The sequence below is a fragment of the Vanessa tameamea genome, chromosome Z, assembly GCF_037043105.1.
Source record: "Vanessa tameamea isolate UH-Manoa-2023 chromosome Z, ilVanTame1 primary haplotype, whole genome shotgun sequence".
Classification (NCBI taxonomy): domain Eukaryota; kingdom Metazoa; phylum Arthropoda; class Insecta; order Lepidoptera; family Nymphalidae; genus Vanessa; species Vanessa tameamea.
Window position 1 is genome coordinate 14,888,118 of NC_087341.1, and position 25,351 is coordinate 14,913,468.

Here is a 25,351-nt window from a genome sequence, read left to right on the forward strand (position 1 = left end):
GGACTGAAACTGTCTCTATGACTGGAGTCGTAGCTTCCATCTTTAATACTGAAACTAAGACTCTTTTCTTTCTTCATGGAACCAGGGCTCTTGCTTCCCCGGCCACTGTGATCTTTACGTTTTTTAGCTTTACTTTTTCTATCTGACCATGGCATTGAGCCAGGTTTCTTTTCTTTACGACGTGCACCTGTGCTGATTTCTATACTACTTCGGTCGAAACTTTCTCTTTGGCTTTGACCAGGGCTGTAGTGAGAACTTATTTCTTTATGACTAGGACTTGTGCTTCTGTCCCTAATACTTCTGTCAGTGTAACTAGTTCCAGGGCTTTCGTCTCTGTAGCTAGAACAGGAGCTTTCAACTCTCCGGGATGGGTCTGGCGATTCATCTGTGCGGCTAGGGCCCGGAATCTCGCCTTTACGGCTGTGACAAGGATCGGATTTACTATCGTCATCTTCTCTAGTTGTACTCCTAAAATCAGGTAAGAAATTGATATATAATTAATAATTATGATTTAGCCACAACATATACATAGAATATTTAGTTTCAATAATTATAAGTGAGTAAGTTGATTGAAAATTCTCATTTATACAGAAATATTTAACTCAAAATAAAATATCCAAAATGAATAACGAAATATAAAATAGTAGATATAAATATGAAAATAAATTATACACAATAAATATATATAAATAACATTTATATTAAATTACACAAACATTTTGTCCGTGCTTTTGTGTATTTTCCATTTATTTTGATTTCGTTTAATTGTTTGATGTCCTACAGGCATTTTAATTTCCAGGCAACATCACATTTTGTGTTTTGTGAGTCGTATTATTTTAAGGGCAACTATTAGTCATAATGGGATTCTAGGTGCCCAGGCTGGTCTGGCCTATTCAGGTCAATTCAGCCGATCTGTCTATGGTGGGATCATCCCTTTTATAGATTGCCAATTAAAATTGGCAGTTGTAGTACAGGGACTTCTATCACTTTACAGAATGAATAATGTGACAAATCATAGTAGATTTCGCTAAGAGTGTACATTACATTCAATAGCTATCTGAATGTGTATAACAGTTCCTGCGAGGTGAACAAGGAATTTGGATGAAGATGTGTGTCTTTGAGATGATTGTCTCTGTCAATAATGAAATCGATCGATATCTTGTATGAGTACCAGTTCATCGGGTTGATGATATGCGTCATCAGCACTATGGCTACGAAGTGGTTTATGAGGTCCTCGTCGTGAGGATAATCGAAAATCCTTTACATCCTCTATTGTAGACGTGGCTACGATATCTTCTTGATATTTAAAATTATGCAAAATCCACTCTATTTTTCCACACGCTGGTACTTCGTTCATCCAGTTATCTTTGGCACATATACCAAATATATTTATTTAAATAACTAAGTAAACCAAATGAAATATGCGCCATCTACATTTTATATATTATATGATAATGTCACGTTTCTCTCACCTTGACAGCCTCATAAAGCCCCTTTCCTGTCATCCATCCCTTTTTGAATGCCATCCCCCCGAACCGAAGAATGAGCTGATGAAAATAAACTTAATAAAAAAAATCTTATTAAAAAAAAAAGTACCAAATTATTGAAATTTTAATTTTTGTGCATACTACAGCAGAAGTAGGTAAATAATAGTAGTATAAAGGCAAACTTCGAATTAGTTGAAAAAAACAAAAAAAAAATATTGATCCGACCCGGGGTTTGAACCCAGGAACTCGAGATTTGAAGTATGACTATAAAACAAACTAAACTAAAATAAAGATAAAAAAAGACATTCTACAAAAAAAAGAAAAAAATATATTATGTGGCCCGCTGTAACCATGTTTCAGGAAAAATTTTTTCAAAACAATTGTTTTAATCTGCTCTTTTCATTTCCTCACGAGGTTTATTCAACCAACCACGAAAGAAAGCATCGCTGTTCATCCGTTTAGCACCGAATATTGGTTGTTTGCAATATTATTATTTTGAAGAATAATATAGGCACTGAGCGTTGGGGTACTCTAGTACCATAATGCTACTATACACCCAGTAAAATGGAAATTGTTTGCATGTATAATCATACGATTAAAATTTTCATGCTTATCCCCCTAAAAAAAGCCAGGTAAATGAAATGGTAACTCCGATTGAAGAACCTTATACCGGGCTAGGTCGAAGACATTTGGGGTTTCTGTAACTTCTTACAATTATTGGCAGATACCGAACTTTAAGGTTGACATCATTTAAGGTTCCGATCACGACGAAGCCCTAATGTCGATTCCAAAATGCTACTTCTCTTCTGGATATCTAAGGAACTGTGTATAAAGACAACTCTTTAAAAGAAATTATACTGATAGACTTACCTGCTGCTTGAAAGTTTCGATTTCTTATCACTTTTTTCGGAAGTTCCCGGTTTCGGACTGCTCCCTCGAAATTCCTCCTATGAAGAATTCTTACATTAAAATAAATATCTTGTAATTTAATCTTGTTGGTAATTTTATTGAAAGCTTTTGTATCACTTTTACAAAGCATTTAACGTACAATTATACAATGACCGTCATGGAATTTTAAATAATCTTTTTAAATAATCTTTTTTTTTAAATAATCTTAAATAATTTAATTTAAAAAAATTTTTAAATAATCTTTTTTTCTAAAATTATTTAAAATTCCATGTTATATATTTACCTGTGATTGACTATACTGAATAGTGTCTAGCTGCGACTGACTGCTCACGTGACCCATTTTAGACAGTGGTGGATTTTTGAATGAGTATGAGAACGCAAGACTACGTTTTAACGATCCCCTAAAATACAAAACATTGGTGAGGAATTCAAAAATATTAGAGACGATTGGATCATTTGCATTCTTATCACAGGTTAAATTCTTAGAACTCTTCCATGTGACATAAAATGTAGAAATACATACCTGGTAGGACTTGGCGGTGGATAGCTAGATCCTCGACTGTCAGGTGTGAGGTATTGTTGCGTTTGAGTCGTCATCAGCCGATTCCTTTCTAAAACTTCATGGTGTGATTGGTACAACCTTTCTGATGCTGTCGGTTGTGTGGGGCTGTGATAATATATGTAAGCTATATTAACATATTTTTTTATTTATCTTAATTTAGGAATTGTAAAGGCGTATGTTCCATGAGAGAAAAGATTATTTTTATCGAATCATACTCAGAAAGTTTCTGATCCTTAATATTATGGCGTATTACTAACATAATTATAATTAGATTGCCAACACTAATAATAAATAAATCCTCTGCTGATATTATGTTGTTCACCCAAAATACCTTGATGTGGTTCTTGGTGTACTGGGTTCGATAGTCAGATCAGGCAAGCTGTAAATAAGTGTCGCGACGTTGTTCTGTGGCTGCACGCGCAGGGTACTTTGCGTGCTAACAGAGCATTCCGAACTCTTTGACGGCGACAATTGCATCTAAAAAATTTTTATAAGTTTTATTTTTAAACGACCGAGGGGCATTTCATTACATGAGAGAGAAAAAAAATATGTCCTAGATAAAAAGAGAAAATTAATTATATATTTAAGATCATTTATATTACGTGTACGGCGCTGCACGCGCAACATCTTTTTAACACAACTTATTTTTCAGATATCGTATACGTTTGTAATGCAATATAAGTACCGATGTTGTTGTTTGTAGCCTCGCTATTTCAGACTCGCTCTCGGTCACCCGAACTGTGATTGATGAACCACCTGAAAACACAGCTCGATTACTGCATACAGATACCACGTGTTTTTGACAGAGTACACTGTCCAAGAGTTGTTAATTACACGTTAAATAATGTAGTGAACGTCCACGATATGATGGAACACGTGTATGATACAAACGAATATATGTATTCTATAATATTAAAAATGTAAAATGAAAATATTTACATATTCTTTGAATATAATAAACAATCATTTCCTGATTCAATTTAGCCAGGGCGAGAAATATATGTTAATTAAATTCATTTAACATTTATAAAAACTTACATACGTGCGGAATATACTTACTTCATTCTACGTGTAAAAAACATTACGGTTACTAATGATATTTGAGATATACTTATTTCGATTTTAAAGTAGCCAATTGCGCTGGTAGAAAACCAAATCGAAACGAGGACTTAGGGATTTGCATCAATAAATGTATTCATATAATTCATTATAATATCGCGTAACATACCCGCTGTGTCTGGCAGTGGCGGTAGCAGTCGATCCGGAGATATACTGATGCGCTTAACCATCCGCCTGGGACCACTGTGTAGCTCATCGTGCGACTGCGAACTGTGTATTGGGTATAGACGTAACGGACATCTTCGATATTTATAACTTATAGTCAGTAACGAAGATTGAAACCAATAACCTCTTATTTAGAAACTGTATGACTAAATATGAAATTTAAAAATATATTTTATTTTTTATATTACGATATAGTATTCTGCGGAATAGTTTTATGAATAGAAAACTCTTTTATTTATATATTGCCTGTTTTATATCACTCATAGACTCGTCTTACCTTGTCGGTAGTTGATAACTGACTGTTTGAGACACTTGAGAAGAAGCATCAGTCGTGTGACGTATTATTGAAGTGCGATGCACGACACTACATTTTCTATGGCGCCCAGTTTGGCGAACGCTTGCGCCCATAAGAACTACAATTTGAAAGTTAATTATTTTATTCGAATATTATTCGAAATCAATTCAATGAGTGATGTATTATATTAAAATTCATACTTTGATTGTCAGCGTAAGGTATACCGTCGAATGTTTGGATATTCCAAGCTGTCGGTAAAAAGTTTTTTTTGTCCATCATGTCATTTGGAGCCCCTATGCTCCGATGGATCATTGTGGCTACGCGTTCGCGTGCCTCAGTCTCTACAGTTTTGTCATCTTTACTTGACTGAAATAGTAAAATATTATAGAAATACGCCCAAAGAGCCGCGAACACGGGTAGCGATATCATCAGTCAGTAATGTAACCTACCCTTATATTTGTCAATCCAATAAATCTGCTCACTGTAGCTTTATCGATTTCCCTGTCGGGATTTTTAGACATCAATGTAACTAGTTCATAAGTCAACTTTGCCTCCTTAAATTTCAATTCCCACGTCTATAAAAAATATGTATTAATTATAAATATGTACAAAGTTTAAGATAACTTCCCCTTTATACGTTCAACCCTTATTTTGAAATGCGTATTTAATTAATAATACAAAACTGAAAATATCAATCGCTTAAAAAAACATATGTTAGTAGCTATGATTTATTTGTCATAAATAGCAATAACATACGAATGAGAACATTTATTAAGACATACTGATGATATGATTTTTGAAATGTCTAGATCATAAATCAATTACGATTTAGACATTTCAAAAATAATAATAAACAAGGTGTAGCTTCATATGAGGGTAAATGAGTCTATCGAGGATTTATTTGTTCTCCTATATATATATTAAGTATCATAATATATAAGTCATCCTCATTTGTAATCCACGAAGCATTTAGCTTAAATTTACCATTATAAAGTAAAGAAATATATTTATATATTGTGATATTATCAGCAAATACTTTTAGCGTCCTTTGAGGTTTAGGGTCCTTTGACATCTCCGAGAGGCAGAAACTGGTGCATGGGGACCCTAGATCATCCACCAGTACGTATAAGAGGCATGAGATATTTTTCTTATTCTTTCCAACGAATTTCGGGATCTGAACCAACTTGTCAATCATGTATTTAGGCCTACAAAGAAATTAAATAATTAAAATGACGAATTACGTTACATAAAAATATAATTCGCGCTGCGCTTCGTAACAACGCCAGCCATTAAGTATCAAACATTTAATTTTAATCATTACTTTACTTCTATAACTTTTTTATTAAAAGAATAACAATCAAGAGGTTTACCTAATCTGCTTATACTGATAAGCTTTGCCTCTAGCTAGTTTCCGACAAACTAGAAGCATATCAGTAAGAAGCAATACACGGACATCAATCTGAAATAAAACACCATTTTTTTATCTGGAAAAGTTAATCTAAAAAGTTATTACAAATATATTTAATTTGTGAAATCTCTGATGTTCCAATTCTTTGACAAGAATACAGAATTTAAAAAAAAAAAGTTCAAACAAATCCATTTAAAATGTTCAAGATTCGCAGAAGCATTTAGTTGTTATACTAAAAAATTCGCAGCCTTGCATTTATTAAAATAACAATATCGCATTGTGTGCACAATATTAATTATTAAAATGAAACTATTAATCAGATTATAATTAATAAACAATTCATTTTCAATCAAAATGACCTTTCATGAAAGTGTTTTCTTCGAACGACAACGATACTAAATCTTAAAAAAAAAAAAACTGCTGCATATTCGGATATAACAATATGGTGAAGATTTCATCATATTATGAGTGAAGTGGATTCGTGTCGATGTCGTTCAGGTAAGACTCGATAAAATATAAATTGAATGGCGAAGTGGTAAGTGCTTGCCTCCTTAGCGCCATCTCGGAAGCGAAGTTCTCCTTGATGAATGAGGTTTCGTTTGTGGACTGGGAGGCAGTAGAGCATAGGGGCTTTTACATTCAAATTGCCAAGCGATTTGCAAATTTTTTCAACGTCGTCGTCTTTCATACCCTAGAATTAAATCAGTTCAAATTCAGAACTTTTTATAAAACCCGTTAAAAATATATTTACCCATCTTCATTCAATGTCTGTCTAATTTCAATTAATTAATTATAAAATTATTGTTATTTAAAACATTAGTACAGTGCTTACGATAGTGAAGCCTTCAATGGAGTTTTCCAGAAGGTCCAATTGGTGTAATTCGTCACGTTGCCGTACAGAACGGTTTAGGCCAACAAGAATATTTTTGGCCAATTTTACCTTGAAAATTTAATTAGTGTACATAATTAATTAATATGTAATGTCATAATGCGTAATTACAAATAAATATATTAAATAAATATGTTAAAAAAAAATTATTGTTGTTAAATAAAAAATCTCTTTCATTTAGCAACTTAAGAAAAGTTATTTATTATTAAGAATTAGACTATATATATTATTCATATATATAGCTACGTGTGGAATAAAGAAGACTTGAAAGTTACCATAACATTAATAGCCATATACTCATCGGCGTCATCAGTATTGCTAAGAATCCTGTCTAATATAAGACTATACTTGGTCATACGTTGCATTGGCTTTACCAAGTAGTCATTCAACTGAAGTCTAAAAAAAACATAAAATAATTAATTTTAGTAACAAATGCGTCATTTATTTATATAAAACAATTAATTTCATACACCATTCATAAATATTCATTCAATTATATGGAAATAATAGTCTTATTTATGAAATCTGATTAATAAGGAATCAATATTTGATGCGCTATTCACTTTATAATTTTATAATAAAAACAATGATAATAGTTTCAACATTGTCACGCCTTTTGTGAGATTGTGTAAGTTCAAAATTGAATTTTAGACTGTATTGTGACATTACAGTCGAATGCTCCCGATGAGGGACTACTTTAACGAGCACTCTAACATCGACGCTTTCGAACTCGTTAGCCGACGATATCACGAACCGACCAACACAGGCCCATACAAATAATCTGACATCTCTTTCACATGTGTGGATTTAAAAAGGTTTGCAATTACTTTAGTCCGTCAAATAAGTAGAAGGCAATTCTACTAATAAATTGTTACTCTGTCGCAATCAAATCGAACGTTATCGTTAACGTTTTTCCTTAGATATATAAATAATTATAATTGGACCATATAATGATTTATGATATGATGATGATGATGACCACATGGCTAAATAAGTAAAAATAAATCCTACCTATTACATTGTTTCTGGCTATAACACCATGTTAGAAACATTGCGAAATCAGCTTCCGTTTGCTGTTTCTTGCGGTAGTATTCTAGAAGATCACCTTGTTCAACGACAAATTTTTCATATGGTAGAAAGAGTTCTTTAAATAACGAGAAACCGTTGGACATAAATTTCATGTTGAAACTGGAATAACAAATAAAAACATATAGAAATTCGTATGAAACACACAGAAAATGTTCAGATTTATGTAACGTGATAATTGAATAATGAAAGCCACTGACGTGATTCCAACACGTCCGCTACACACTTATTGTCAAACTATCGAATATAGAATAGAATATCAAACTTAAATAAACGGAGTATCCGATATCCGATATTAACGATATTGACACTTATGAAATGATAATCATAGAATTGAACACCTTTATATCAGATGACTATGCATTACGCGAGACGTATGGTTAGTTTATTTAAATATAGGTAGGCACTCGGCAGACAGGTAAAATGTCCCATCTGATAATAAGTGAATATTGACGCTGAAAGAAATATTTTCAATTCCTTACATTATGCACCCCCAACCTTTAGTTACACTGGGTTTCAAGGGTAAGTGTACTCTTCAAACCGGAACATGACAATACTAAATACTGTTTTGCGATCGAATATCTATATTCTGTATCTTTGTATTATAAATATAACATTAAAGAGTCATTTAAATTAATAACACATAATTTAATTTTATTACGGGAAAATATTATACTTACGGTCTTGAATTTTGAATAGCATCCGCTAACATAGGCACGTAAGCCAGATGCCAGAAAGAAAGGCTGGCGTTTAACACATCGGGCAAGTTAGAAAACAATTTTGTCGTATCGATATTTAACAATTTTCCTTTGTTTTGTACACCGTGCGCCGCACCAATGTAAACCTGTCAATTTTTTTATCATGTAAACGTATCCATATATTTAGTTATATATATGTATTTATATTTTTTAACGTAGTAGATCATCTGAGGCGATTTTAAATATATTGTTGCAAAGTTAAATAATTTAATTTTATAATTCAACTTTAGTTAAATCAAATAACTCTAGTTTAATCAAATAAAAACTAATTAATATTTATAGTAGAAATAAAAATCAATAAATTACATATTCTATGTTTCGAATATTTTGCAAAATGTTGCGGATGAGAAGTAATTTGATTAATCGCCGCAGGCTTCTAAACCCGTGTAACGTATCGACGTAAACACAAACATAACTTGTAACTTGTTTACTTAAATACACGATTAAGCGGAGGCCACTTTGTTAACTAGTTTAGTAACTTTATTTAAAAATAAGTAAGTTAAGTATTTAACGGTTATATTTATATAATTATTACTATTCAGCTCTTGGTCTTGTTTAGCTACTAATAACACTATATATATGATTATTACTGCAGACGCCTTCAGCATAGACTCTATTTTAACGTAGATTTTTGTGCGGACTGTCAAATATAAATAAAATCTAATAAGACAAGCTAATAATATTTGACGATTTTTTTTTTAAATGAGCTATCTCTACTTCTAAAGTGAATTCCGTAAGTAAACCGTTGTTCCAGAATATATATCTAACTAAAAAAATATTGCTTGATCTCGTGTAGAATTAAATTGTATGTATATTTTATTTATTTTAAAAAGTGTTATCGTTTTTTTTTTCGATTCTCCTCGGTAAAATTCACATTACCAATCGTTTGTAAAGGTTGACGATTCAGAAATAACGCATCTACAGTTAAAAAAAATTAAAACTGGATAAGAATTAAACCTTCAGACACACTACTTTTGTATATTATTATTTAGGCCCACGGATAACATGGTCAGTCATTTGGTAATTGTCACATACGAGAAATACATTTATTATTTATAATAAATGCATTATAGATATCGTCCAGAAAAATACAGCGATTTTAATTAGATATAATACGTTTCGACATAGTGTCAATTTTCATAGTATTGTTATTACGATAAAATATAAATAATAAATCCTTGTAAATTGGTAGCGTTTCTAAAGACCCATCCTTCACATCGTGATTTTTGTTTTAGCTTTGTGACTGTACATAATATTGTCGTTTTAATGATAGTTCCATAAGGCAGTAAAATACACTTTGTAACACTCACTAGCAGATCTGAATAACTCAATCTATAACGATTTGGTCGAGGCACTTCTGAGATCAAGACGCACAATTTTCCCTAAAAGAAATAAAAGCCGTGTTTATTTGTTTGCATATGCAGAACCTGATTTTACTAATATTTTGTCTAATCATTATAAGTACGGCTTTACACAAATGAGCTGTATCAAAATCGGTCGATACCATGTAAAGCTACACAATAATAATAATTTTAGTGATATTTTTCTTTTGTTACGATACAATGACATAAATAAAATTCAAAAATCGAAGAATATGATGTTTACGATAATAATTTGTGCCAATACTAATTTCACTTATTTGCGAATCAATGATTATAATTGGATAGGACGCCCAACTCATCCCTTTTCTGGATTTCGCTCTAGGTTATATTGTGTCAGTATCAATCGACCCGAGTAATTTTCCGAAGATTATCCTAATTTCTGGATACAGCATGTAATTGCAACGAAATTTCGGGTATGTTGGTGTAAGTACTTATCAAATCAAATCAAATCAGATCGAATGATGATTTACGAGACATGGTGATGGAAGTATTTTTTTTGGTGAGGATTTGGTGTAGGACTTGTTACTGAGAGGTACCATTCTTTCACCGATTATTCTACACTTAACTCAAACCGAGATTGCTGAGTGGTTACAATTTTAAGAACGATGTTTCGAACCCAGGTAAGCGATAAGCTGTTTCACATTTCATTTCCATTCACCAACTCGCATTGGAACAGCGTAGTGAGATAAGCTTGTAAAACCTTCCTCAAAGAGAGAAGAGGCCTTAGCCCAGCAGTGAGTCGTTAACAGACTGCTACTTTTACAACACGAATACTCTGACAGCGCCTTGACAGTATAAGTAATGGTTTATAATTCTATGAGCTTTTAGGCCTCTTGACTTCCAATAAACTACAAATCGATAATTTAATCAAACTAATTCAAATATTATTCTTTGAAATCCTTATCTTTTCAAGCTAACATTTTCAAGGAAATTTCGAGGATATATACTTAATATCATTTTAGCAAAATCTTATGCACTTCAATTGATTAATTTATTGATTGCGATTAAATTATATTTTTAAACCCAAATAGAATCGGGCTTGTATACGTAGTGTATTTGGCTTGTTGTTTATATTTGAGCCTCATTAACTGAATAATATTTGAGTCGCCATGTGAAAAGGATGTTCGAGCCTGACCTATTGAGACCTTATAACGCTGTTATAGTCTCACTTTTGGACAAACTTCTGTTAAGTCAAAGGTACCTTTTAACACACTTGCTTGAAAATAATTAGAACACCTACAAAATAATAACATTCCCCACCTAAATAGACGGGCGTGGACGTTTTCTATAAAGCTGTTTGTATTAAAAATATTTAATTGATTGACATTTTAAAACACGAGTGACAAAGGCGAGACCAATATTGTCCGCTGCAAATTCGAAGCTTGTCAATGACTGCATCGAGAACAGAGTAAAGATTGAATATACCGCACTCCCAACACTTAGGGCCATCACGTATGGCAGCCCCGAGTATATCACAGTCACTTTAAAGCGGAGATAGGTATACCGGGATAGTATTTGATATCTCACGCCTGTCGTTGCCACCGTTCAAAACCACTTACTATGGACCCATTCCATTTGCTTCTTTGACGTGTCTGATTTTATCGAATACGAGTCTGCATTTCACTCGGGCAACATTTCATTCATTTTTTTAAGTGACGAGGGTCCGAGCGCAGTGTTAAAATTTAACAATACATTTGGCCAAGCGTTTTTTATTTTCGAAACAATGCATAAAATGTTAATTTCTTGAATGAAAACATGGTAATACGAGATGCGGTCACTACATCTCGTATTCGACAAAATAATTCCGAGTTTTCCAAAACGTTGTGACCAACGCAGATATCAATAAAGTTCTAAAATAACATATTTAAAAAACTTGTGTAAAAATGAAGTAATCTAGTCTTTTCGGAAATTTTGACATTTCAATCCTGCAATGTTTCTTCTTTCTTTCTTTCTTAAATTATTAAGTAAATTATGTCTAGCCGTCAGAATGTGTTTAATTTTAGATTAAGTTTACCATTTTTTACAATTGAAAATTGGTTATTAAGACAAAAACAAAATAATACTTTATAATACGCATAATCGAGGACTGCAATTAGCGATTTCTTATAAATCTCGTTTCAGTTTGTATTCATTCCAAAAAAGGATTTGTCGCTTACTACATTTTCTTTTCGCAAAAGACAATCTTGGTCACCTTTTGCAAGTCACATGTACTTTAATATGTAATTTTTTTTAATTAGAAATAATGTATACTGTTAGTAATCATTTCCATAGAGATAGATGAAAATGATAGATAGAGATAAATGAAACATTATTTGGAAATTAAGTTAAGTAAATGTTACAAGATAGAAAGATATTTCTGTTGGTAGTTTTTTTAAATAAGGTTGCGTATTTGTCCTCTGTGAGAGGTCGGGTCAGGGCGTGCGAGTGAAATATTGAAGGTGGCTTAAGGTGGCTTAAGGTGGCTAAACAATTGTACTACTACTCAAAATCAAAATCATAATGTACTTTATGCAAGTATGCTTTTATAACCACTTTTGAGTCGTCATTTTACAGATATTTTATTAATATATATATATTTATATATTATGAAATGGGTCCATAGTAAGTGGTTTTAAACGTAAAGCTACCGCTCCGCCGGTTCGGAATGTAGATTCTACCGAGAAGAACCGGCAGTAAACTCAGTAGTTACTGTATAAAATAGAAAGTTATGTCAGTTAAACACAATTATATATTGTATCCTGCCTGACAGTCAACAAAGAGCTCAAAGCTTATTTATCATCTGTGTAATCTTGAATAATTTGTTTTATTAATTTTTGCTTTTTTTTTAATAATTTATGAATCGGAAAAGTTAAAAATATCTGCGGTACCTATTATATTATAGAAACCTTGCCCCAAGAAGGATTTATTGACTTTGCGGAAACTCATTGTTATACTACTAACTATGCGACGGTACGATTTTTTTTTTTTTTTTTATATTAGAGGTGGCAAACGAGCAGGAGGCTCACCTGATGGAAAGTGACTACCACCGCCCATGGACATCTGCAACACCGGGGGCTTGCAGGTGCGTTGCCGGCCTTTCAGGAAAGAGTACGCTCTTTTCTTGAAGGTTCCTAAGTCGTATCGGTTCGGAAAAACCGCCGGCGAAAGCTGGTTCCACAGAGTGGTTGTGCGAGGCAGAAAGAGTCTTACAAATCGCGCTGTTGTGGATTTTCGGACATCTAGGTGGTGCGGGTGATATTTGGAATTTTGACGAGATGTCCGAAGGTGAAATTCAGCAGCCGGGATTAATCCGAACAATTCCTCGGAACATTCCCCGTGATAAATTCTGTAGAAGATGCAGAGCGATCCAACATCTCTACGCAAAGCCAAAGGATCAAGCAGATCGGAGAGGGCTTGATCGTCGATAATTCGAGTCGCTCTACGTTGGATATGGTCAAATGGAAGGAGCTGGTACTGGGGAGCACCCGCCCAGAGGTGAGAGCAGTATTCCATGTGAGGCCGAATTTGCGCCTTGTATAGTCTTAGACGGTGGGCCGACGTGAAATACTGTCTTGCCTTGCTGAGCACACCGAGATTTTTTGATGCCAATTTGGCTTTGCCTTCCAATTGACCGCGGAACTGAACGAGGCTCGAAACATCGACGCCAAGTATTCCGATACTAGCTGTGGCGGCTAACGGAATGTTCTCGAATCGTGGAGATACGACAAATGGTGTTTTTTTAGCAGTTAACGCGCAAACTTGCGTGTTTTTGGGGTTGAAATGGACTAGGTTTAGCCGACCCCAGTTCGAGACTTTGTTTAACGAAGACTCGATTTCAGACACAAGTTTGTTCATGTTTTCTTCGACGTTTTCTCGAGAAATATTAACACGGCCGGTGTATGAGGTGTCTACGGTGCTGTCGTCTGCATAGCAGTGAATTTTACTGATGTGCAACATGTCATTGATATGCAGAAGAAACAGAGTGGGTGAAAGAACGCAGCCTTGTGGAACACCAGCATTGACGAATTTTAAGTCGGAGCATGCACCGTCGACAACGACCTTGATGCTCCGATCTGCCAAAAAACTGGTAATCCAATTGAGTAATTTCCCGGGAAGCCCATATGAAGGAAGCTTCGAAAGAAGCGCTTTGTGCCACACGCGATCGAAGGCTTTCGCTATGTCCAGACTGGCTGCTAATGCCTCCCCCTTGCTCTCAACTGCTTCCGCCCATTTATGAGTCAGGTAAACTAGAAGATCACCGGCTGAGCGACCCCGACGGAAACCGTACTGGCGGTCGCTAATCAGCTGGTACTCCTCTAGGTACCGCAGGAGCTGGCAGTTAATAATGGACTCCATTACCTTGGAGAACAAGGAGGTGATGGCTATAGGCCTATAATTGGACGGGTCTGAGCGGTTGCCCGTTTTAGGGATCGGATACACCAAAGCAGTCTTCCAGGAGTTCGGGACGACGCCGAATGCATAGGATTGCCGGAAAAGACGCGTTAAGACCGGTGCCAACTCGGGAGCACAAGTCCGTAGCACGATTGGAGGGATGCCATCGGGTCCACTCGACTTATGAATATCCAAGGATAGAAGTGCTTTACGAACTGCACTTTGCCGGAATGTAACCTCCGGTATCGTGGTATCACACCGCGGGATTGTTGGTGGTGACTTTCCTCGGTCATCTAGAGTCGAGTTCGCGGTATGGGCCAATGACTCACCGTCTCTGTGCAAAGATGGAAAAGAGGGCTGACAGAAATTCCCTAATGCCTTAGCGAGAGACCACAACGCACGTGTTCCTGAAGGGAGGCGCACCAGTCTCTCGCCAATTCTGCCAATGTACTCCGTCTTCGCCCTAGCAATCACGTTTTTGAAGGACCTAGAGGCAGAGTTATATTCCTTTCTGAATGCGCTGGTATTTACATCACGAGACGCCGATGCGTTAGCCCAGTCTTGGTAGCGTTCCCATTTTCGTAGTGAAGCCGTTTTGCAGAAACGACCAAACCAGGGCTGGGACTTGCCACCGATGGTGACCGCAGAATACGGAATGAACAGTTCCATACCCTGAAGTACCACATCGGCGACAGAGTGAGCAACAACGCTCGGATCATCCGGCGAGAAACAAACCTGCCCCCATGGGTAGGATGCAAAGAAGGACCGCATTCCATTCCAATCTGCTGACTTGTAGTGCCACACTCGGCGGCAGCCCACGAAACGAGGTCGTGAGTACCGCGCCACCGGCACTGTACTCCGGACGAGACAGTGGTCTGACGAGCCCAGAGGGGTATCGACGATAACCTGGTAGCCATCCGGATGGGAAGTCAGCAGAAGATCCAACAGAGAAGGTATATAATCCTCCACGTCCGGTATTCGCTTTGGCGAGGTGACCAGTTGTGTCAAATCGTATGCTAAAGCGAAGTCGAGAACAGATCTACCCGCATGATCGGTAGTGCGTGATCCAAGCCATTCGGCATGGTGGGCATTAAAATCGCCAAGAATTACGATCTCTGCGGATGGGATCTGCGGCAGCACGGAATCTGTAGCCACTTGGACGTGCTCAACCAGTCGGTCGGTTACGGCATTACCGCTATGGGACCTATAAAGGCACGCGTAGATTCGCGGATGGTCGTCGCAGTCTACACGGAGCCAGATAATCGATAGGTCCTGCCCTTCAAGGCTGCCGAGGCGTCGAGAGCAGATATCATCTCTGACGTAAACGCACACCCCAGCTCGTGGTACAAAGGAATGTTCCAATTTGTACCCGGGGTAAGAAAGAAATGTCGTATCGACAGGAGAGGATATCTGGGTCTCGGTAAGAAAGAGCAAGGCCGGCTTCGCCGTCTCAAGGTGGAAGTGAACGGCGTTCAAGTTGGAGTTGAGTTAGTTGAGTTAGTTAGTTATTCGTTAAGAGATAAATTTAAAGAAATTAAAATAATGACTGTCGCTTCTCAATTTGTTTTTGATAATGTTATGTATGTACGCAAAAACATAAACGATTTTCCCAGAAATTGTGACGTACATTCTATTAACACTAGGAACAAGAATAAACTTGTTACTCCAAGTACCCGATTACACAGGGTTAGTAACTCTTTTTTGGGGCAATGTATACGTTTTTACAACAGGATCCCAGAAAACGTTCAAAATTATTCAATTATAAAATTCAAAAGAATCGTTAAAGAGCGTTTGTGTGCTAAAGGATATTACAACACTAATGACTTTTTAGTTGACTGCACACCTTGGGAATGAAATGATCGCCTCCAGGCTGTTTCAAATAACTAAAATATAATAATTATTGTACATGCAAAATGAAAAAAAAAAAAAAAAAAAATATCCCGCTGAGTTTCTTTCGCCGGTTCTTCTCAGGTCCGAGGTGCTAAATTCCGAACCGGTGGTAGATTTTTGACAATCAATAAGCAAGTGTAAACACTTCTATATTGAATAAAGATTTTTGATTTGATTTGATTTGATTTGAGTCCCCTTATGTTGCAGAAGTCCACAGTGTGGGTGATAGGGGTTGCCTTATGATGCCTGCTCCGCTTGCCCCGAACAGTGGCCAGCGCAAAATTGCCCTCCCCAGAATTCGGAGGGCAGCCTGGGCATCCCTGCTCAGGTGGTGTACGTCCTGAGCATGGATGCCCAGAGAGGGATTCTCCACCGCAGTCGCTGATGGTACCCTCCTGGGGTAATGAAACCAAATTCTGTACAACCATTATGTTTTGGGGGGAGGGGGATCGGGCTTCCGGGACTCTCACATACCGGACGAAACGCGGTAAAATAGCTACCACTTTACGCCGATTTTGAGTGAGAGAGTGGTACTTCCCCGGGCGTGCCGGCCCATTCGGCTGCAACCCAAAGATATGCAGTGTGGCACTACCACTAGTGCCACACTGCATATCGATTGCAGCATGTAAACCAAGCCTAACACATGGCTTCTAAACTCCCAACTAATACATCCTTATATTAAAAAACTTGAGATCTACCGCGATCGCGTTCTATTTTAATATAATTATATATTCTTATTTTTTCTCAATAACCTATCGAGAACGGAAATTTCTAAGTTTCTGTATATACATATATATATACAGAAAAAAAGTTATATGTTCAATGTATTATTATTTTCCATTTTTTTTATTTAATTATGTTTAGAATTGCAATGAATAATCATAAACAATAAAAAAAAATAAAAGAATCGCTTTAAAATTTTCGCAATTTACTAAAACTATAACACGAAGTCTTATTAACTCAATTAGGGACAGGAGGGCTAGTGTATTTCAGAAATGCTGCTTTGATCTATGCCGTCATTCAGTACAGTACAGTACCTATTTTTATTTGTATATAATTAAGGTCATAATGTAAACAATACTTAAAATCGTTTTAGTCAGCAAGTGTACAAAAATATTAGTAGCCGAGATTGATTTTACAAAAATACCTTGGTCTAAATATTTAATTTATTGTAATAATAATCTGATCGATTGATATTGGTCAAAAATAGCAATCAACGTGGGCATTTATATTTAGATGTGATAAATGTTATTCAGTCAACTATGTTATGACTGGCCGAAATTTTCAGCATAAATACTTTTTAACCAGTAGGAGAAAAATAAACTCATAAAATTCATATCTCAAAGAGGGTGGACACATGATTGTTTGATATGCAATTTCAGATTCGATACGAAACCTATTAATGAGATAAAAAAGGCCTTTATCTCATGAAACATTTTTATTTTAATGGAAATAATGAATCGTACTGTAAATAATAAAATTAAAAAAAATACAAGTTTATTTAAATTTACATTGAAATTTACATTGAAATGAGAAAATGTTTATTTTCCGCCGTAATAGTTAATTTGTATGAAGGAGGCTAAAAACAGATATAAAATATGCATTGCAAATTCCTTTCACATTTAATACTTGTAATACTTTGTTAAATATTTAAATGAAATATTTAAACTGTTTTTAAAATACTTTAAAATCAAAATATATTAATGAATTACCAGTTTTCCATCACGAGGTAGGCGTCGTGCAGAGCTATTTTGTGAAATGTAATACTCATTACGACAAGACTGAATATCAACTCGTAAGTATTGAGAATTATTTTTTTAAATGACCTAAAAAGTTTTCAACAGAACCATTACATAATATTAGGCGGAGACATTTTAGAATTAAAGCTTTTACGGGTATTGGATTTTTCCAAGATTAAATATGTAGTTGAATGACACAGTGAGTATAATGATACAATAAAGTTGACGGATAATTCTGATTCCTGAAGTTATTTTCTTCTTGGAGAGAATATTTTATGCGAGGACGTGAGGGATACATATCGACTATTAGGGGTTATTTAATATTTCTGAAATGCATTTAATAGGGCAGTATTTTAAATGATCGAGCAGCATGTTGTTACTAATAAAATCAATTCTAGAAGCAATGTTCTTACATACAATACGAGTTTGTTCAACAACGTAGATATGTAGCCTCCTTACACATTCTATTTTTTATTATTATTTCCACTTGTACTTTACAATTTTATTTGGACTTATTTAAACACTGTATTACATCGAAATGAATATTGTAAAACAATTTAGGATACTTGTTTTACATATATTTTTGGGTCGTATGAGTCCGTTACAATATTGCGTACTTGTCAACAAGAAATATTATAAGTTTAACTTCATAGGCAATTAAATGATGTTTCAAAAGCTTACGTTCTAATAACGTGGGATAAATGTACTCTAGTTTGTAAAGACCTACATTAATCATTCAGATAACCTCGTACCCTCGATATTTGGGGATTAACCTTCGGCCGGCAACTTGAATCACTGATGAATTACTTTTTTGCGTGTTATATCGGTTAAGATACGCCGAAAAAGGTAGAAATAAGGATATGTACAAAAATCTTATAATTTGGAAACCACCGGGATCGGGGTGCGTATTCTACCGAAAAGAGCCAGTAATTCGTTAGTTAATGTACAGATTTGTATAAATTACATACAATTTATATTCAACGATAAATCGAGCAATTATTGTATTTTTGATACATTTAAACAATAAAAATAAAAACTCCTCTAAAATGTTTAAAATCTTACGAAAAGGAAAGCCTGAAGTGATTAGTATTTTACCGAATTAAGTTTTTTTTTTCTAGTATCAGAATTAATCTGGTTACGTACATATAAAATGTAACTGTCCTAATAGTTTTCCTAAGTTAAATAATATATATATTCAGTAAGTCTCATTTTGGAACAATAAAATTCTATCCTCGAATCATATCGATGTTATATGGCACAATAAAACATTTTCCGTATAAGTTATAGTTTTACTTACCTCGATCAAAGTCATCAAATGTTTCAAGTACTCCGCCTCCGTGAAAATAAATTCCTTTATAACAGCTTGCCTTGACTGTTCTTTATCTGGTAAAGCTACAGAAAATAAAAGGGTGTGTAGAGATTTGTCAACATTTGGACCTCTAAAAAATGTTTACACTATTTTTAAGTGAAATGTCAATCAAGTATAATTTCCACCACTAAAACCATTATTTCTTCGTCTGACTAATATTATAAATGTAAGCCGATTGCAGTAGGATTAAGGTAAATAAAATAAGATAAGTTAAATGAAACATTTTAGCTTTAATTTCAAGTTAAGGTAACAAGCAGAAGTCATATTGTGGTTTTATTTTCTTAAACTAGTCTATTTTAGGTCGATGTAGTGAATTCGCAGCGACGGTTTTCTGTAGAATTAAAAATATCTATGTACCTAAGCTAATTCTATAAACTGTACCTTATACTAAATACCTTATATATTTATCACGTGATATAATAAATTTTTCATAGAAATATGTTTATTAGAATGTTTTCAAATGTACACAAGAATTTTCACACAAAGGTATTTTTTAGTTTCCGGATGGATGCCTTACTCAATAGTATTTAATAAAATAATAAATCCGTGGATTTCCAGAAAACAATGCCAAAACTAACTCATGTACTTCAACTACGTAGAAAACCTTTTATGTAAAAGGCCAATCTATATATTAAGGATAGTCAAAATTTTTATGGTTTAAATAATTATAATACCTAATTGTCACGTGGTAAATATTTTTAAAATAAATAATTAACAAATATTATTGAAAATAAAAACGAGCGTGTTAAAATATTTACTGCGAACTAAGACTAGGTTAGCTACAATTGCTATAAATAAAAATTATTTGATTACATTCACGTACATTTGAGTAAATTTACATTCTAAAACTTGTATTCTTATATTGATACTTCCACACCAAATAAAACGCGCAATAATTTTGTTCTAACGTTCGTCTAACATTGTCCCGACGTTCGTTAAAGATAATTTTTATGGGTTATCTACTATTTGTTGTGTCGTAAAATCATCGTACGGAATTATCTAGGTCGAAATATCGGTTGCAATAGCATTTCTTATTAAATGTATTAAATAAAAAATTCAATTTTGCATGAAGGTAAAAACGTGAAAATATCTTAATAAATTGTTAGTTTGCTTTCATGGTCAATCGATATTTTATGAACATAACCTTTAACAATCGTACTCGTAATTCAGACTGACATTATCCTTATAATCGACTATGATTATATCAGTAATTTAATTCAACCTTTTTGTTTCGTTTCATAAATATAATGTGCTATCAATAAACAATTCTATATAAAATATTGATGTTCTAATTAAATGCACGGCTAAACATCAATATAATCTGTGTTTCTAAGTGAGCCAGTGTAATTACAGGCACAAGATATGTAAGTACGGTTTAGTGGCTTGATATAAGGCCACTTATCTCCGGTTCTAAGTTCAAATCCCAGGTCGGGTCGATAAAAAGTTATTGAGTTTTCTGTCGAAAAATTGGAAGTGTGTATGTACACTTTCGTGCCTCGAATAGCACCTTGGTCCTGCACTTGAACTATCGGAGACGATCGTGCCGGAATTGCCGTCCCATCGAAGTATGTGAGTAACAGAATAGAGAGTGCACCTGTGTTTGCTCACACACTTGTTCACTATAATATGCCTGCGTAGTTGGTTGGTCTCCGATGAGATTTGCCGCTGTGACCGAAATCGGCCGGAGTGTCTACGATGACTATTGCAGTCAATATCGATGGGCGAAGCTAAGGCCATCGGGAATTCGCTTTCATAATTTTGTAATGCTCAAACAATGAATGAAATTCTGGCCTTAATTAGTTGAAAATATATCAGACAATAGAGCGATTACGAGTGGATGATATTGATTACGAAATATATTACTCCAATCAAATATAGTTTTAAAGTCTATATAGAGTTGACACATTATTTTATCTATCTATGTCAATGCGTCGATACATCGCAATGAAGTAACATTTAGTTATATTAGTCTTGGTAAAAAACACAGATTATTATACGAGATATAATTTTTTCAAAAGGAATTCGTTATTATTCTTGAGAAAGCCACAATGTCATGAAGAGACAAAAGGTTCGGGCAACAATTACAAGGAGTTGCCGCAATTATACTTTGTAAAAGTACAAAGACAAAATAAAAGTAATATCTCATTAAAGCTAAAGGTATCTGAAGCTATTTAATTTGTTCTCTCTTATTGCTCCTTTGTTAGTTAATTTGCCAGCGCAATATCTTTAATTAATACCATAATTCCTGGTATTGTAGACATAAGTCATCGACACAACTTTAACAATTATATTTTCTTTGCGTATCATGATTCTATGGAATCGAATCGATATCGTAGATATTTTCCTTTCCTTTCTATGTAGAAATAGTATTTAGTGTTTTCATATATAACTTTTAGTATTACGTTTAGAATTATAAGATTTATGAAACCAAATATAAAATATGTTTTTTTCTTGACGGAAAACTTGACAACATTTTATTGGCCCTGCTCCTGGTTTGGTACCACAAAATTAAGATTTGCAGCCTCATACCACAGCCATTAGAACGCGGACGGATGGAATAAATATTTAAGGAGATAATAACTTTAAACTATAAGAATTTATTTATTAAATATAAATAAATTAAAGCACTTATGTGGTGCTGTCTCCGTAGTTACACGTATTGATTAATGATTGTAAGAAGACGTCGTACTGACCGCCAATAAACTTTTTGTCGTCTTTGGACCTAAATTATCGATAATTACTTATTTATTATACGTAAAATTTTTGCTCCTTTTAAGACTCCCAAATAAAACTTATTAAAATATTAACTTATGGCTTTAGATACAAAATCACCCTCGCCACCCCCTTATCTACCTGCACTCATCCCCTAGAGAGTTGCTTTCCATAAAATCCGTTCTTATTGAACGTTTATGATGTATAAGAAACACACTTGCCAAAATTTTAAATGTGTTGGTTTTGTTGTTCCGGAGAGAATGTCATCTGATGAATTCGCTTATCCCTTCTCACCGGGAAGTCGAGTTTCGTAAAATCGGTACATATGCTGATACAGTATAACGAATATGCCAAGTTTATTAGCCTTTTAGTACCAGATGTTACTTAACGCTTCATTCGTGAAGTACGTTATTATTTGATACTTATATGAAACATAAAAAATATACTATTATCATGTTAAAAAATGTTCGTGTTATAGGATTTCAGATGATTGATATAAGTTAGTAAATGATAGATTTGTAAACATCGCATTTTAAAATGATTGTATTTCTTTACTAATTTTGACATAGTATAATAAAATTATGTTTTTATATAATTTTACCAAATCAATAGGTTTAATTTATAATCTGCATGATATAAAATAATATCTAGTATGTTTTATGAACAATGTGTTTATGCCTGCTATTACGGTACACAAACAGTTTGTGTATCAGTTTCGCGCTTGCCACGAACACTCCCGTATTTACCAGCGATTTTTTTTCCAACTGCCAATTGATATAAATGAATATTTTGAAACATTACAATTGAAATGTATATAATCTACTTACTATACTTATAGAACATTAGATTTATACATATTTTGTTCGTATTTTAACAATTTGTTTTTGGAACGAAATTCTGTTACGCAGCTTACAGTAGAGTGAAGTGACAGACATCGTCACGTAAACAAAAACCGTTACGCCTCCTCCAGGAAACCCTTTGTAGTTATTGTTTTAATTCACAAGGGAATTTTAATAAAAATCTTATTGATTGCCATAATATCGAAGACTTTATCTTCTCGTAAACGGGAAAAGCTATGCAACCTTTAATGATTATTTATAAATAATTTATTTTACACGACACATATTTTTTTAGTTGGATTCGTGGATGCAAATAATGACTTAGTCTTTAAAACGAAAACAATAGTGACGTTATGATTAATTTATTACGCCCTAGACGGCGTAGAATTCCGACCTTCACTATAATTAAAGCATCAACCTGTTTACTATAGCTGCGTTATCAGCACATTTCATGGTTGACTTAGAAATTTGAAAACATCGGCTAAATTTAGAAAAAAGAAATATTCTTATCAAAATCTACGAAACATTATACTTAATAGCGCATAATTTATTTTTTATATATTTAGATTATTAATACAAATTCTTACTTTTAGACAAATAAAGATTCGAAATTTATAATTACGGCTTTAATGTCGAATACATTAAACACGAGCTGTCGACGGCAGCTACTTAAAGTAGATTATTTGAATTTTAAGTCGATACTAGTTTATAAATTATAATCGTAGTTAACTTTGAAGGCATCATGAAAACTTATAAGAGATTTCAAGGACTTTAAAATGCCTAAATTAAATTACATACAAGACACTTAAATAAGGTAAGATGAGTTCCAGGATAAGAATTTATTTATTTTAAACGTCAACGTATCCCCATTTATTTTTCCTGTACGAAACATTTTAATTTTTGCCGCAACATATAAAATATTTTACCAACATGTTATCTGATAGGTAGGTAGTTTAATATTTAGTAAGTCAATGTAACTGTGATGGAACTGTTCCGAAGTTTCCGATACGTCGATGCGGGTGGCGAAATTGTCCAGTAAAACAACGCGGTCGCTGAAAGTTTCATATTTCCAAATGGAACGGTGAGAAATTTTGTAAAGATTTACAATATGATTTAGATACCATAAATACTTCTATAGTAATATTATAAACGTGAAAGTAACTCTATATGTTACCGATTCGCGCTTTAACGGTTAAGCGGATTTAGATGAAATTTGGTGTGGAGAGATATAATTTGAGTCACGGAGATTAACTTTTTTAAGTCATCCCTCGAGGGGGTAAAATATGAGGTGACGGGTTGTGACTTGTGTGCTATAGGTAAAGTTTAATAAATTTCTCGCGGGTAAAGTTGCACGTTCCGCTAGTTTATAATAAAAGAGACAAATAACGCAAATTATATTCGCACACATACATTTATTAGGGTTATGTAAGCGACAATATAGCTAAACTTCAGTGCCCAAAAAGTTTACTAAATGTAGGATTAATTTAAGTTACAACTGTATTTGTTATTTCTGTTTTCTTCTTCATGTGACATCTTATGATACAACTGCTCTGATCTCATAATCCGACACGATCGGAAAGAGTTCAGAGAAACAGAACCAACAAGAAAACTCTTACTAATTATTTTGTAATAATTTCATTTTTAACGACTATCCTGCTTTAAACCTTAATAATATATATATAAGTCTATTGACTGAGCGCATGTGAAAAACTGCTCCGCGCGGTTTTATTAAACGTTACTCCGCACCAGCGTGATATCTTACAACATACAATTTTACCTTTTATTTTATGTTTTTAACCTATTAAAAGGCTATCTAAAGCATACATAGTTTTGGCTGATAATATCTAAAACTAACGGATTAAAAAAATAGACAAACATGAAAATTATTCGGCTTATAATATTAGTTAGACAGGTCCAAAGTGTGACAAATAATCGGTCATATCTCATATCGTGTAAAGTTTACTAAAATTTCTGTGACAGTATAATTTTACTTTAATTCTTCAGTTGCTATTTTTGATTTGCCTAATTATCTGTGTGTTTAGTTTGAAAATAATTTAAAATAAGCACTTACTTTTCCAGTTGAAAAATTCTTCGTAGTTCTCCTCCTTGGTGGCCCACAGGAGGTACGCATAGGCTTCTTCGGGAACAGGCGTGATGTCAAATCCTTGTAGTGTAGGCACGCCGTGTTTGGTGTACTCCGCCAAAATATTAGCCAGCTCATAACGAGACTGTGAAAATTCCAATGATTTTAGTATTCGATATGAAAAAGAAATACAGGCGAGCTAATGATGCATTATAGCTATTGATAATCATCTCGGCTCTTAGACCATTCAACCTGTCAATAAGTCGTCACTTTTATATCTCTTATACT

At 34.2% G+C, this 25,351-nt stretch overlaps 1 protein-coding gene across 1 annotated transcript in view; it reads right to left on the bottom strand.

The window, feature by feature from the left end:
* Nucleotides 1-327: 327 nt before the first annotated feature.
* LOC113404092 (uncharacterized protein) overlaps nt 328-25,351 on the bottom strand; it is a 58,421-nt gene continuing 33,397 nt past the window's right edge. Inside the window, exons 5-24 of the mRNA XM_064220484.1 lie at nt 25,052-25,208; nt 19,358-19,452; nt 8,601-8,764; nt 7,846-8,022; nt 7,110-7,230; nt 6,778-6,885; nt 6,493-6,636; nt 5,908-5,996; nt 5,574-5,742; nt 4,987-5,112; nt 4,738-4,903; nt 4,520-4,655; nt 4,187-4,287; nt 3,644-3,714; nt 3,290-3,435; nt 2,920-3,063; nt 2,680-2,797; nt 2,358-2,431; nt 1,473-1,547; nt 328-468 (exon numbers count right to left, since the gene is read on the bottom strand). Coding sequence (XP_064076554.1) covers nt 1,502-1,547; nt 2,358-2,431; nt 2,680-2,797; nt 2,920-3,063; nt 3,290-3,435; nt 3,644-3,714; nt 4,187-4,287; nt 4,520-4,655; nt 4,738-4,903; nt 4,987-5,112; nt 5,574-5,742; nt 5,908-5,996; nt 6,493-6,636; nt 6,778-6,885; nt 7,110-7,230; nt 7,846-8,022; nt 8,601-8,764; nt 19,358-19,452; nt 25,052-25,208 — 2,352 coding nt within the window. The 3' untranslated portion in view covers nt 328-468; nt 1,473-1,501. The remainder of the gene's footprint in view (nt 469-1,472; nt 1,548-2,357; nt 2,432-2,679; nt 2,798-2,919; nt 3,064-3,289; nt 3,436-3,643; nt 3,715-4,186; nt 4,288-4,519; nt 4,656-4,737; nt 4,904-4,986; nt 5,113-5,573; nt 5,743-5,907; nt 5,997-6,492; nt 6,637-6,777; nt 6,886-7,109; nt 7,231-7,845; nt 8,023-8,600; nt 8,765-19,357; nt 19,453-25,051; nt 25,209-25,351) is intronic.